Source organism: Chrysochloris asiatica, unplaced genomic scaffold (genome assembly GCF_000296735.1).
Source record: "Chrysochloris asiatica unplaced genomic scaffold, ChrAsi1.0 scaffold00030, whole genome shotgun sequence".
In the NCBI taxonomy this organism is placed as follows: Eukaryota; Metazoa; Chordata; class Mammalia; order Afrosoricida; family Chrysochloridae; genus Chrysochloris; species Chrysochloris asiatica.
Window position 1 is genome coordinate 1,850,191 of NW_006408548.1, and position 14,482 is coordinate 1,864,672.

The window sequence follows — 14,482 nt, forward strand, 5'->3', positions numbered from 1 at the left end:
GAGATGATGACGTGGAGCGATGGAGCAGCTGGAGACTTTAGAGCCAGAGAGGGAGAGCGCTGTGTGCTAAAGACCTGTGGGATACGGGGGAAGGATTGCATGGAGGGGATTGTAACCATAGCAATGAGACGATATACGATAGAATGAATGTAAAACTAATGTTCTCCCATGTAAACTATCACATAATTCACAGTAAAACATTAAAAAAAAAAGAAGATGGAGGAAATATACACAATCACTGTACCAAAAAGAAATGGCTGATGGTCTACCATTTCAAAAGGTAGCATGTGATCAAGAGCCAATAATACTGAAGGAAGTAATTCAAGGTGCATTGGAAGCACCTGGCCAACTGACAGGGAGAGATTGATAGCTGTGCCCATTCCAAAGAGAGGTGACCCAACAGAATGCAGAAGTCATCGGACAGTATCAATAATAGTGCATGCATGTAAAATTTTTCTAAAGACAATGCAAAAACACTGCAGTAATACATTAACAGAAAACTTCCTGAGGCTCAAGACAAATTCAGAAGAGGACGTGGAATAAGGAATGTCATTGCTAACATCAGATGGATCTTAGCTGAAAGCAAAGAATACCAGAAAGATGTTTACCTGTGCTTTATTGGCTGTGTAAAGGTTTTCAACTTTGTGGAGCATGACCAGCTATGGACAACATTCTGTGACACTTAACTGAGGAAACTGTACATAGACCAAGAGGCAGTTGTTCGAATAGAACAAGGGAACATCAAATGCTTTAAAATTAGGAAAGGTGTGCTCCGAGGTTGTATTCTTACACCATACTTTTTCAATTTTTATGCTGAGCAAATATTCAAAGAAGCCGGATTATATCAAGAAAAACAAAGCATCAGAAAGGGAGGAAAACTCATTCACAACCTGCAATATGAAGATTATACAAACTTGCTTGCTGAAAGCGAAGGGGACTTAAAAAATACTTACTGAAGAAGATCAAAGTCTTCAGTATGGTTGCACCTCTATATAAAGAAAACAAAAATTGTCACCCCTGAACCAATACACAGTATCAAGATAAACAGATAAAAGATTTAAATTGTCAAAGACTTCATTTTGCTCAGATCAACCATCAACTCTCATGGAAGCAGTAGCCAAGAAATCAAATGACGTATTGCATTAGGCAGATCTGCTGCACAAGACTTCTTTGAAGTGTTGAAGAGCAAAGATGTCAGTTTGAGGACTAATGTGCACCTGACACAAGCCATGGCATTTTGAACAGTTTCATACGCATGTATAATTTGGACAGCGAATAAGGAAGACTGCAGAATTGATGCACTTGAGTTATTATGGTGTTGGAGGAGAATATTAAAAGTACCATGGACTGCCAGAAGAACAAATCAACCTGTGTTGGAAGAAGTACAATCAGAATGCTCCTTGGAAGCCAGGATGGCCAGACTTCATCTCTCATACTTCGGACATATTGCCAGGAGGGACCAGTTGCTAGAGAAGGAGATCATGTTTGGTAAAGTGGAGAAAAAGAGGAAGACCCCCAAGGAGATGGATTGGTTCAGTGGCAGCAGCAATGGGCTCAAGTGTAGCATGAGTGTGAGGTTGGCGCAGGACCAGGAAGTGTTTTGTTCTGTTGTGCATAGGGTCATTATGAGTCAGTACTGACTCAATAGCACCTAACAAGAGCAACAACAGAATATATTCAAGAGAATTTAAAACCCACGTCCACACAAAACACTATATACCAGTGCTTATGGCAGGACTGTGAACATTTATACGCAACAGGCAAATAATGAAGACAACTCAAATGTCTACCAACTGATTAATGAATAAAAAGTTTTATATTCATACAATGGAATATTATTCATTCTTAAAAAGCTAAGAACATAGATAAACCTTGAAAGCATCATACTAAATAAAAGATGTCAGTCAGAACAGGGCAGACTGAATGACTCCACCTATCTGAATGTCCAGAATAAGCAAATCATTGAGACAAAACAGATTTGTGGCTGCCAGGCACTGGGATTTCAGTTTATTTGGATCTACAATCAATGTTCACTGAAGCAGCAGTCAAGAAATCCAACGACATATTGCACTGGGCAGATCTCCTGCAAGACTTCTTTTTAAAGTGCTAAAGAGCAAACGTGTCACTTTGAGGATTACATCGCGCCTGATGCAAGTCATGGCATTTCCATCCACTTCATTTGCATGTGGAAGCCGAACAATGAATAAGGAAGACTGAAGAAGAATTAAAGCATTTGAATTATGGTGTTGGCGAAGATTACTGAATATACCATGAACTGCTAAAAGAATAAGTGAATCTGTTTTGGAAGAAGTATGGCCAGAATGCTCCTTGGAATGGGAGGAAGGTAGCACTTCATCATATGTACTTTGGACATGTTGTCAGGAGGGACCAGTCCCTTGAGAAGTACATCATGCTTGGTAGAGGGTCACTGAAAAAGAAGAACCCCAACAAGATGGATCAACACACCAGTTGCAACAATGGGCTCAAACATGACGATGACTTTGAGCATGGTGCAGGATTGGGCAGCGCTTTGTTCTGTTGCCCGTGGGCTCACTAAGAGTTGGAACTCACACAATGACAGCTAACAACAACAATATGGACTGGGGAAAAGGGGGAATGGGAAATAATTTTCTGGGGTGATGAAAATTACATAGTAGTGATTTTCACACAATATTGTACCTATACTAAAAGTCACTGAATTGTATATTTATAATGAAAATGGTTTATTTTATGTTATGTAAATATTATCTAAAAATTTTTATGTAACTGGCAAACATATGAGAAAACATCAGTGTCACTGGTAAGTAAAGAGTAAGAGAACAAGGATTTTTTTTCTACCTCTAGTATACAGGTTAAGTTTATTAGCTCTGTTGTTAAACTCTACTGGTTTGCATGTAGTTACACTTCTTAGTCAGAATATGTCCCAGGACAAGTTACGTGATTTTATTTAAGTCTCAGTTTGTCCTCTGCAAGACAGATGAGAATAGAAGTGCTTAACTCTCACACACTGAAGATTTTTTAAAAATTATGCTTATCAAGTATCTAACATGAGGCTATTAACATACATAAGCATGGCCGAAGCTAACTATTACTAGTATTGATGAACCCTGGTTGTGCAATGGTTAAGTTACTTGATTGCTAAACAAAATGTTCATGGTTTGAACTCACTAGTTTGCTTCATGGGAGAAAAATGTGGTAGTGTGCTTCTATGAAGAGCACCGTCTTGGGAGCCTTATGAGGCACCTTCACTCTGCCCTATTGGACTGTTATGAGTTACAGTCAACAGAAGTGGATTTTTGTGTGTTATTAGTTTTGTTTTTATTATTAAACTTCTAATATTTGGGGGAAAGATGGCAGACTAGGCAGAAAGGCTGCGTGGACCATCTGCAGCAAGGATACAGAAAACTGGACAAGACACATTCAGAGAATCGTCCCGGAACTCTGAATTCCAGATAAAGGGATAAATACGACAATCGAGTGCTTACCAGGAGAGAGCTGAGCGACATGGCAAGACACAAAGTGGCTTCTGATTTGCTGGGACCAACGGTACATGCCACCGCCATTTTAGCATGTGTGAACATGTGTGAACGGATTAAGTGACAAGGAAACACATTCAAGTTGCAGAAGCCTGCCTATGACATGCTGAGACAAAGGAGCGACTATTTTTTTTTCTTGTTCCCTCTAGTTCCTTGCATTGCCTTGATGACCAGAGGTGAGGCCAGCCTCTACCACTTTACAACCCAGGGACGGTTCCACTTTCCAGATGGGCAGAACTGCATGAACTCCGAGGTTGGGAGCAATAGCCCCATTCAGGCAGTCCTGCTCCAAATCTGTAAAGTCTGCTCTGGGCTAGGTCTCACTAGGAGAAGCAGTTCAACGGAGGTCTAAAGTAGAGAAAGGGGGGCAGGGAATATTAGTTGTTTATGGGGGTCAGAGAGGCACAACGGGAAATTTCCTGGGTGGCTCTTTAGACAAGACACCAGCAGACGGTGCAGAGGTATTACATCTATTGGTGGATAAAAAAAAGAATAGTCATTTTTTTCTTCTTGATTAATTTTGTGTTTTTCCACTGTTATTTGCTGTGGGTTTTTTTTTGTTGTTGTTGTTGTTTTTGCTTTTGCATTCTTTCTAACCTTGTGGGACTGTTTTCTCTTTTTGCTTCACCCAATAGGAGAGAGCAACTGCGGCCATACAGCTCATGCACAGCTGTACCCTCTTGAGCCCCACCAACTGGGCTAGAGTTAACATCAGCTGCTATCCACTGGATCAACAGCAACCTATGGCAGTTTAACCCATCCTGTACTGAACAAATAGTGAGCACAGAACAATACAAACTTATATCTTGATCACACCTACCAGAAGACAGTTGGTGAATGCCTCAGAAAACACCAACATACAGACATCAATTCAATACAAATACACCACCACTACAATGCTTCAAAAGCAGCAATCTCTGTTCACATAAAAAACAAGACAGAGCAGCTCAGACAAAAGACCACAAAGCAGAGTTAGAAAATGTTTTTGAGGAAAAGAGGTAGTGGAACTACCTGAAAAAGAGTTCAGGAGAATGATATTTAGGTACCTCAAAACTGACAAAAAGGGTGAGGAAAACCAGGAAGAAGTTAGAAAAGCACTACAGGAACAATCACACACAATAGATACAGGATTGGAGACAATATAAAACCTGGAAACAGAAATCCACTATGTTAGCACTAAGATATCAGAAAGGGACAATACACTGTCCATTTACAATTGTCCAACTACAATTCCAGGTGATGAGGACATCAGGTAGATTTCAAGATAAAAGATCTAAAAGGAGTAGATCTGAATCAATGGAAGTGAGAATTATTGAACTTGAAGATAAATTTCTCAGTACTAGTAAGCAATGAAAAAAATCCAAAGAGAGCCAAAGATTCATGTGGGACAATGTGAAGAGGAGTAACTACGGGTGATCAGAGTTTCAGAACAGGAAGCGACAAAAAAAGAACAGAACAGATAGTTAAAGAGCTGCTGAAATAAAATTTCCCTGACCATCATGAAAGAGAGAAGGTAAGTTTTTAAGAAGCTAAATGAACCCATGGCAGGATAGACCCCAAAAGAAAATAAAGACATAATCATCAAACTCTCCAAAAACAAAGACAAGGAATCAATCTTAACAGCAGCTTGGGAAAAATGAAATGTTACCGACAAAGGAAAATCAGTAAGATTAAGCTCTGATTTCTCAATAGAAACCATGAAGACAAGATCACATACATAAAACTCAGGCCAAAAAAACTGTCAACCAAGAATCATATATCCAGCAAAGCTGTCCCTCAAAAATGACGGCAAAATTAGAACATTTCCAGATAAACTGAAATTAAAGGACTGTAACAAGCAAGTCAACTTTATAAAAAATACTAAAGGGAGTCCTTTAGACTGAGAACCAACAACAGCCAATAACAACCAAAGATCAACATACAAGGCAATTCAATCCAGATAAGGAAGTTTCCAGAGTAAAACAAAACTACAGGACTAAAAATAGGGAAATCAGAGATGTCAATCTATGATGACAGCAACTACAAAGTGAAGGGAGAGAAAAGTATAGTTAAAGAATTCCAGGTGATGAGGACATTAGGTAGATTTCAAGATAAAACTGTCTCTTTTAAAACGGGGAAGAAATTAATACATTACATGGTAACCTCAAAGAAAATAACACACACTTCACATCAAATCAAAAAAAGTAAAATCCATTAAGATCTTGAAAACATTAAACCGATGAAGAAATTGACAAGAAAAAGCACCATAACCATGAACTCAGCACAGGAAAGGATGCAGAACAAAGAAACCAGGAGCATCACAAAAAAACACACAGAAAACGACTGCAATTAATTCATACCTGTTGATAATTACAGAGACAAGAGTAGCAGAATGGATAAGAAAACAGGATCCTTCTATGTGCTATCTACAAGATACACAAACACAGATTAAAAATAAAGGAAGGGAAAAAGTATATCAGCTAATGGCAATCGAAGGAGCTGTGGTAGCATAGTGGTTATGCATCGGGCCGCGAACCGCAAGGTCAGCAGTTCCACGAGAGAAAGATGAGGCTTTCTGCTCCTGTAAAGATTTACAGCCTCGGAAACCCTGTACAGGGTCGCTATGAGTTGGAACCAACTCCACGGCACATAAGAACAACAACAATGGCAATTGAAAACAAGCAGAAGTGGCAGTATTAGTCTTTGATAAAATCAACTTCAAGGCAGAAACCAGTCGAAGAGATAATGGAGGACATTATCTCATGATTAAGGGGTCACTCAAACAAGAATACATAACCATAATAAATATCTATGCTCCCAATGAAAGAGCCTCAAAATATATAAATCAAACTTTAATAGAATTGAGGAAAGAAACAGACAAACTCTACAATAGCAGGAGATTATGAAGTTTTAATATTCATAGTGAAGATGTGACATCTCTGCGTGGTACAAAAAGTTAACACACTACTAACTAAAAGCCTGGAGATTTTAATCCCTGCAGAGGCACTTCTGAAGAAAGGCCTGGTGATCCACTTATGAAAACTCAAGCCCTGGAAACTCTAGTGAGCAAAGTTCTACTCTGGGGTAGCCAGGAATCACAATCAACTCCATGGCAACTGGAACTGAAAACAATGTGATAATGTAGCCAGAGAACCAGAAAATCAATCATCATTTATTAAAGCATTTTTTTTTTTCCTTCCTGCTAGGGGAAGATGATAAATTTGAAGGCAGTTGTGGCTTCTTCTCTACTGCTCTCTTAGTAGTAGGTTTAAAGGAGAACCTGGTGATAATTGGATATGAGCTCATCAAGAGCTTTCAGATCACACTGGTGCCCAAACAGGATGAGGCAATTCAAGTGGGTAAATCGCATGAAAGTAATCAAGCAATTAAGGGGCTCTGGTAGTGTAGTGGTTACAAGGTGGGCAGCAAACCTCAAGGTCAACAGTTCAAGACTACCAGCCATTCTGTGGGAGAAAGATGAGGCTTTTTGCTCCCATGAAGATTTATAGCCTCGGAAACCCTATACAGGTTTCCGAGGCTATAAATCTTTATGGTTGCCATGAGTTGGAACTGATTCCACGGCACACCACCACCACTGGTGGTGGATATTTTACTCCCAACAAAAGTCAACAACCACTACATCGTCATCACTTATTCCACTTGCTGGCAAGCCTTTCCTCTCCTGCACATCCTTCAAGGCCACCCCCTGTAGGAAGCCTTGCTGATCAGCCCAGCCACGCTCTGAGCAGTAAAGTGAAAAGCCTGGTTTACTCACTGAAGTCTCGGGCAGTTCAGACCCAGGGCTGTCAGAGCGGCGTCAGTGAGGTTGCTGCAACCAGAAACACAGAGAGCCTGCAACCGGTGGCATCCCCTGCAGATCTGCACCACACCTTCATCAGTAATGTGCTGGGGAGAAATGTCACAGGAATAAAGACCATCAGTGCTGGGGAAGGAGGGAGAGCAATTCCTCCTAGTAATGCAATCAAATATAAAGAGAGATACGGAGCAGAGATGTTATCTTGGGGCCTTAAAATTATTTTTACATTATTAAGGTATAGTTTAAATGTTAATTTCCTCCCAGGGTCATCAAAATAGATATATAGATTTGATTTTTCATTTTTTTTCTTCCTATTTTACATTTTTATTGTGAATTGAGTGAAAGTTCATAGACAAGGTAAGATCATTCAACAAGTCATGCACTTTGTTTCATCTCAATGACTGCAATCCTCTACAAGCAACAACAGTCAACCCACTTCCTCCCTGTGGCTACATCCATTCCACCCTCCTCCCCATCCCGTCTCAATTTTGCCCTAAAGAAAATGTTGCTGTTTTGATTTTGAACAATTGACCATTGCGTGATAAGCATACCTTATACCTTACAGCTATCTACTGCTTGGCTGAAAACTGGACCACGAGGGTCAGTTTCTTTCCAGACCTCAAGGGTGGTCAAGGATCATAGGCTCATCTTCATTCAGTCTCTTTCTCATCAGTAAAAGCCCAATCTTTTTTAAAAAATAATTTTGAGTGTTGAGTTTCGTTCCACATTTTCTCCCACTTTATCTGAGAGCCTCTAATATGGTCCCTTTCAGAGTAGTTGGTTGATTTTTTGTTTTTGAAGGAATAATTCATAAAGGTAGGTTAATAATCAGATGACATTAAGATCTTATGAAAACTTGCCTAGTTAAGTGGCATACTGTCTCGGCTCAATTTCTGTAAATCAATGCTTCCTCTAGATATCTAGGTATTGTTGCTACTGTTTAAATGTTGTCTGGTCAATTCCAACTCAGGATTTTCCTAAGACTGACAAGTGGGTTTGAACCACCAACCTTGCGATGAGCAGTTCAGTACTTATATTGGTGTCCCAAAGTACTCTTGATATATATAAATGTATATTATATATATATTCATAACATTTATGATTACAATAATATATTATCATATAAAATGTAACTCATCATGCTTTGGGAAATAAGAAAATTAAACCAATCACTACATTATTCATGAGTTATGGTGTGGCATTGTGGGTTAATATGCTGGACTGTAAGGTCAGCTTGAACTGCAAAGTTGGTGGCTCAAGCTCACTAGCCACTCCTTTGAAACCCTACACAGGGTCGCCATGAGTCCAAATCGACTCAAAGGCACTTAACAACAAAAATGTGATGGCAGAAACAAAACAACAGTATATACATTTTATGTATAAATATATGTATAGATGCATTTGAATTATTTGTCGGAGGAGAATACTGAAAGTACTATGGGCTGCCAAAAAAACAAACACATCTGTGTTGGGAAAAGTGCAGCCAGAGTGCTCCTTGGAGGCCAAGATGGCCAAACTTCATCTCTCATACTTCGGACATATTGTCAGGAGGGTTCAGTTGCTGGAGAAGGGTATCGTGTTTGGTAAGGTGGAGGGTGAGAGAAAAAGAGGAAGACCCCCAACGAGATGGATTGGCCAAGTGGCAGCATCGATGGACTGAAGCGTTGCAACAATTGTGAGGTTGGCCCAGGACCAGGCAGTATTTCGTTCTGTTGTGCACAGGATCACTGAGTCGGTACCCACTTGCTGGCGCCTAACAATAGTCTCATCGGCTAACGCTCTTTAGTTTTGCCTACACCATTTATTTTTCAAAGTATTTTCACATCTGTTATTTCTTCAATTCGTAAGGGGGGAATAAAAAGAAAAGCCTAAGAGATCTTATAGTGAATTCATCAAATCTTGTAAGTAGCTAGTGACAACATCACAACCTATCTTTTTAAAAAACACCAAGACTCCAATCCACATTATTTTTTCGGAGAAATGTAAGAGGCTTTGAACCAAGTGTAATGCCTTTTGTCCTTGTTCCTTCATCTTGCAGCAAATTAACAGCTAGTATAAAGGCACAGAATGAGACATAGGGTGTAGTCAGTGTGGCCACTGCCAAGCATCTCACCTGCTTGGGGGGTCACAGTGGTGCCCGTAGCAGGTTCCTGAGGGAGAGAACATGGAGCAGGATGGTGCTCAGAGGAAAGCATGCTACTTACTGAGCAGGACTGTAAGTTGAGGCTCACAAGCTCATGGCAGTAATTCTGAATGTGTTTCAGAGCTTCGTCTTCTAACTAAGTGGGTACAGCAAACAAAAGAAGAGTGAAATCCAGGTGAGGGAAATGGGGCACCAAGAAGAACACCAACAACGAATTCTCTGATAAAGTCCGTACACCCAGCCCATAGGATGAACACGGTTGTGTCACCCCTGGTACCTGAGTGCAGCCCCTGAGGAGCAGCGCTTTCAGGCCTCGACAACCTCGCACCAGTGCCTCGATCCCATCCTTCGTGATCTGATCACACCAAGAGAGATTCAGGTACTCCAGGTTTCGGCAGCCCTCACTGAAAGAACGAACAACAAAAATCCAAATTACCAAAACTACTGGCTTTGAATTTCATTTAACACAAGTTAATTCAGGATGAAAACCATCTGTAGGCCTATTATTTCCTGATCCAATGGGAGCGTTAGGGAAGATCCAAACACACCAGAGTATTCACATCACTCTCACCTGATCCCCTTTAAGGAGCTGTTTGTAATGGACACACAGGAGGTCAGATCCAGATGTTTCAGCTTGGAACAGAATCTGCTAAGGCTATAACACGTGCTGTAAAAGACCAGACAGACTAAAGATATTTTCAACCATGTTTCTTTCCCCTCACTCTCCCCACGTCATTTAGTCTCTAAACACATCCACACTGCTTACCTGTCAGTGATTTTTGTACATCCATTGAGGTTTAAATGTTCAATGTTTCGGCAGTTTTGTGCAAAGGTTCTAAAATGAGAAGACATTTTAAAAACTCCTTCAGGAGTGGTGTAAGACGATGGGCAACCACTAGAGGGCATATGTCCACAATCAGAACAGCGCTTGTCAAACGAAAGAAAATGTGAGTCATCTGGGGCTCTTGTTACAAAGCAGACTCTATCTAATAGCACCTTTTTTTTTTTTTTTTTTTTTTTAAATATTTTACTTTGATTTACAAGAAAAATTGCAAAAATAGTACAAAGAACTCCACATACCCCTTACACACATTTTCCTACTATTAACATTTTTTAAATGTTTTACTGTGAATTATTTGATAGTTTACATGGGAGGACATTAGCTTTATTAGCTTTACATTCATCCTATCGTATATTGCTTCATTGCCATGGTTACAATCCCCTCCATGCATCATCAACCAACCAAAGGGTATATCCTACAAGCCTCCCCACCCCCAAGCCCCGTAATAGTACTTCTGGGATAAAGTCTCCAAGTCTGCTTTTCTAAGAAGCTACTGGTGACCCAGGGCTGCTAGCCCAGGCATCACATTTGGAGAAGCAGGGACTGACTACCTAGGTCCTAACTCTGCTTTACCGTTACCTTAGTCAATCTTCTGAAAATTTAATACCTGGCTTCCTGTTCTTCTTCTCTACAGAAAATCAGTTTGAAGTGAAAAGTCAAATCTGTGCCAGGCTGTCACTTTGTTACCACAGAAACTTTCTGGAGAAACACATACATCTCCAGTCCATTTACTGGTGAGGAAACAGGCACAGAAGTGCAAATTTATCAATGATCTAAGGAGCTCTCGTAGCGCAGCGGTTATGAATCGGGCTGCTAATCTCACAAGCAGTTCGAAACTACCAGCTGTTCTGCAGGAGAAAGATGAGGCTTTCTGCTCCCGTAAAGATTTATGGCCTCGGAAACCCTGTACAGGTTCGCTGTGAGTCAGAACCAGCTCCACAACACATAACAACAACATGGATTACTATCAAGACAGAAGCAGAAAATCAAACATCCCCTACTCATCATCTCTCACCACTTAGCATACTCAGCAAGGGCCGGTTAATTAATATCATCTGCAGCTTCCTAAAGTACACTTCAACATATTTTATAGGATAAATCCTGGCTCGGCCAAGTGTGATTCAAAAGCCTTGAAAACCTGTTCTCAGAGCACCCTGTCACCCTGATCTGCATCTATCCTCTGGTGCAGAGAGGGGGAACCAAACAGACTGCCTGTGCTAAAGAAATGGAGCTACTCTACAAAAACTTAGGCAACTAGAGTTAGCAGAGCAGAACACTGGAGTGGGGAGAGATGTATAGAGAAAACTCTAGAGATGTAGATTCCTGATCAGTGCATACATGTGAGAAAACTACTCAAGGCAGGCAAACAAACCAGCACCATGGATCACAGGGGACAATAAGCACAGTTCACTCAGGGTCAGGAGTAGTGACCATTCCCACCAACTAAGAGCGAAAAGTCCTCGTAATTCACAGGTCAGGGAGTGACGTACTCAGTATTGAGTCCTGGTTCAGAAGTGGTACTTAATTACTCCTAGACTAAACACAACTTTGGTCCCATCTTAAAAACCTAAAAGCAAAACCTGAAAGGAATTATTTCTAACTAAACTGAATCCCACAACAAAACTCAATACTGACAGAAATACAAACACATTACTCACTCAACAAAGTAAAATTCAAGAATTACCACATGTACAAAGAAAAAGAAAACTATACCCAGAATGAGGGCAACATTCAACTGATTAAACTGACCTAGAACTGACCCAGTAATTAAAAAGAGTTAGACAAGGTCAATTTCAGAAGTCATTGTAACTGTGCGTTATAAAATACAGTTTTACGAAGCCAGAATGAAGATCAAGTATGTTATATAGTGACATGGAAGACACAAAAATAAACAAACTGAAGTTTTTGATATGAAAACCACAATGGTTAAGATGAAATCTTGATGGGATTAGCGGCAGACTAGACACACTAGAAGGAAAGGTTAGTGAACTTGAAGACAGCAACAGAAATTATACAAAAGAAAATACAAAGGATGAATTGAACTGAAGAACAGCATCAAGCAACACAGATACATGTAATAGCATTCTCCAAAGAAGATGCAATGAGGGGGGAAAGGAGAAAAAAACATTGGAAGAAATAATGGCAAAAAGTTTTACGAATGTCATAAAAACTATAAAGCCGCAGAGCCAAAAAAAATCTCCAAGCATGAGAAATTAAAGAAAACACCACCAAGGCACATCTTAAATCAATTTGCTCTAAATTAGTTATAAAAACAAAAGATTTTTAAAAGCTAAAGAAAAAAGGCATGTTCTGTACATTAGAAAAAAGATAAGGATGAGAGATTTCTCACTGCTAAAAATCAAACTTGTCTGTCAGTTTGTCATACTGTGGTGGCTTGTGAATTGTTATAATTCTGAAAACTATGCCATTGTTTTTAATGTTTTATTGTGAATTGTGTGATAGTCTACATGGGAGAACATTAGCTTTACATTCATTCCATCATCTATCATTTCATTGGCATAGTTACCATCCCATCCATGCATCCTTACCCAACCAAAGGGTGTACCCTGTAAGCCTGCACAACCCCCATCCCCCACCCCCACCACAGTCCTCAGCCCCTTTCCATCTCCTGATCCCGAGTCCCCAGCCACACCATCTCTTGATGCCGTCTTCTCTGCCTCCATCTCAGGCCTCACCGCTTCTCTGGGTAGGATCCCGCTCTCCGCTTTTCTCCATTGATGGTCCTAGGGTCCTCCACTCCTAGACTGAAAAATTAATCACTCCCCTCCTTGCTAAAAATGTCCACCTTTAGATTTCCAACCCTCACAATCAGTCCTGATAACAATTATTCACCCTTGCATCACAAGAGACCCATCTGTATTTTGTTTCATCAGCCCTTCCTGGACAGGCTGGATACTATTCACTGGAGACTCTACCTTCCTCCACGCCCTTTGGATCTAGGTTCCCTCTTGAAAGCTTGTAAGCTAGTCACTTCTTAACTTTGTATTCCTCACCCCATTTTGGGTAGCCAATGTCCAAGTTGCCCATCCCTGTCTACCCTTTGTGTGGAGGGGGTGGGAATAGTTCTTGCAGCAGGGATTTGTTTCCTCTTTTGAGCTACTGCATTCATAGGTGTAGGTCATATTTATTGAATTGTATCAGATGACGCTTTTTTCCTCTTCTTTCTTCTTCAGGTTGAGCTCTGTTTATCCAGTCATTGAAGCCAGGTCAAATGGGTATCATCTGCAAGTGTGGGTGTTCTTGCGTCTGTCTGCCCTCTTTTTATCGGTTGGCCACCCTGCTCTCCACTCTAGTCCTCTTTGGCTGTGTCATTGACTCTGAGCCTATGAGTCCCCAGGTGTTGCCTCGCAACTGGCCAACCAGGTCTCCACCCAGGTTCACAGTAGTTTGCTGAACGATGTAGGGCTTAGCTCGCCACTTCACTGATGTTCTTCGGTCACTTCCCCTTCTGGGTGACGTGTGTGGTTGTCAATCAAAGTGTATATTTCCCTTGCATCTTAGTCTTGGAAGAGAATTTGCACTGAGAGGTCCCGACCACTTGCCTTGATGTCTCCTGGGCAAGCAACCTGTATGTTCTTGTGGTAACAGTCGGACTGCCCTTATTGTTTTGTATTTTTCCTGTAGGTCTTTCTTTCAAGAAGTATCTTCTGGTTTTCTAGCTGCTCCCGGCTGGTCTGCTTGTCCTTTCAAGTGGAAAATTTCCCGTCTCTGAAGGTCTGGGTGTGGTTCGGGCTTCTACCTATACGCCCATGTAATGCAGAGGCTCCTCAGTAAACCGCCCTCACTGGACACATTGTAGCCCCATTTTAGGTATTCCAATCAGTTATAGGCAGAAGACGGGCTTACAAGCTTTCCATGTTGATAATTTCTGGTTATTCCTTTCTCTCCCCTTCCAGTGTCTGTTTTATAATATATTGCATGGAAAACCATGATTCAAAAGACAGCCAAGCATCTTAACATTATTCTCCCCTTTTCTCCATTCCATTCATGTCTCAGTCTCTGTATTCCAGAGCCCTGTTGTTCCAAAGCTGTGCCTACATCATTTTTTACCTCTGTCCCATTTAGCCCATTCATACCTGTCTAATTGTTCTCCCATCTTCTTTGTTCTTTGATTCCCCTCTCCCTACTTGTATATTGCCCCCCTA

General features: G+C 40.7%; 1 protein-coding gene across 2 annotated transcripts in view; it reads right to left on the reverse strand.

The window, feature by feature from the left end:
* FBXL2 (F-box and leucine-rich repeat protein 2) overlaps positions 1 to 14,482 on the reverse strand; it is a 238,642-nt gene that overhangs the window by 28,950 nt on the left and 195,210 nt on the right. Inside the window, exons 6-10 of one of the 2 annotated variants that reach the window (XM_006851578.1) lie at positions 10,242 to 10,310; positions 10,047 to 10,142; positions 9,753 to 9,879; positions 9,537 to 9,611; positions 7,291 to 7,421 (exon numbers count right to left, since the gene is read on the reverse strand). In XM_006851578.1, coding sequence (XP_006851640.1) covers positions 7,291 to 7,421; positions 9,537 to 9,611; positions 9,753 to 9,879; positions 10,047 to 10,142; positions 10,242 to 10,310 — 498 coding nt within the window. The remainder of the gene's footprint in view (positions 1 to 7,290; positions 7,422 to 9,536; positions 9,612 to 9,752; positions 9,880 to 10,046; positions 10,143 to 10,241; positions 10,311 to 14,482) is intronic. The other variant, XM_006851579.1, reaches the window with a different exon arrangement.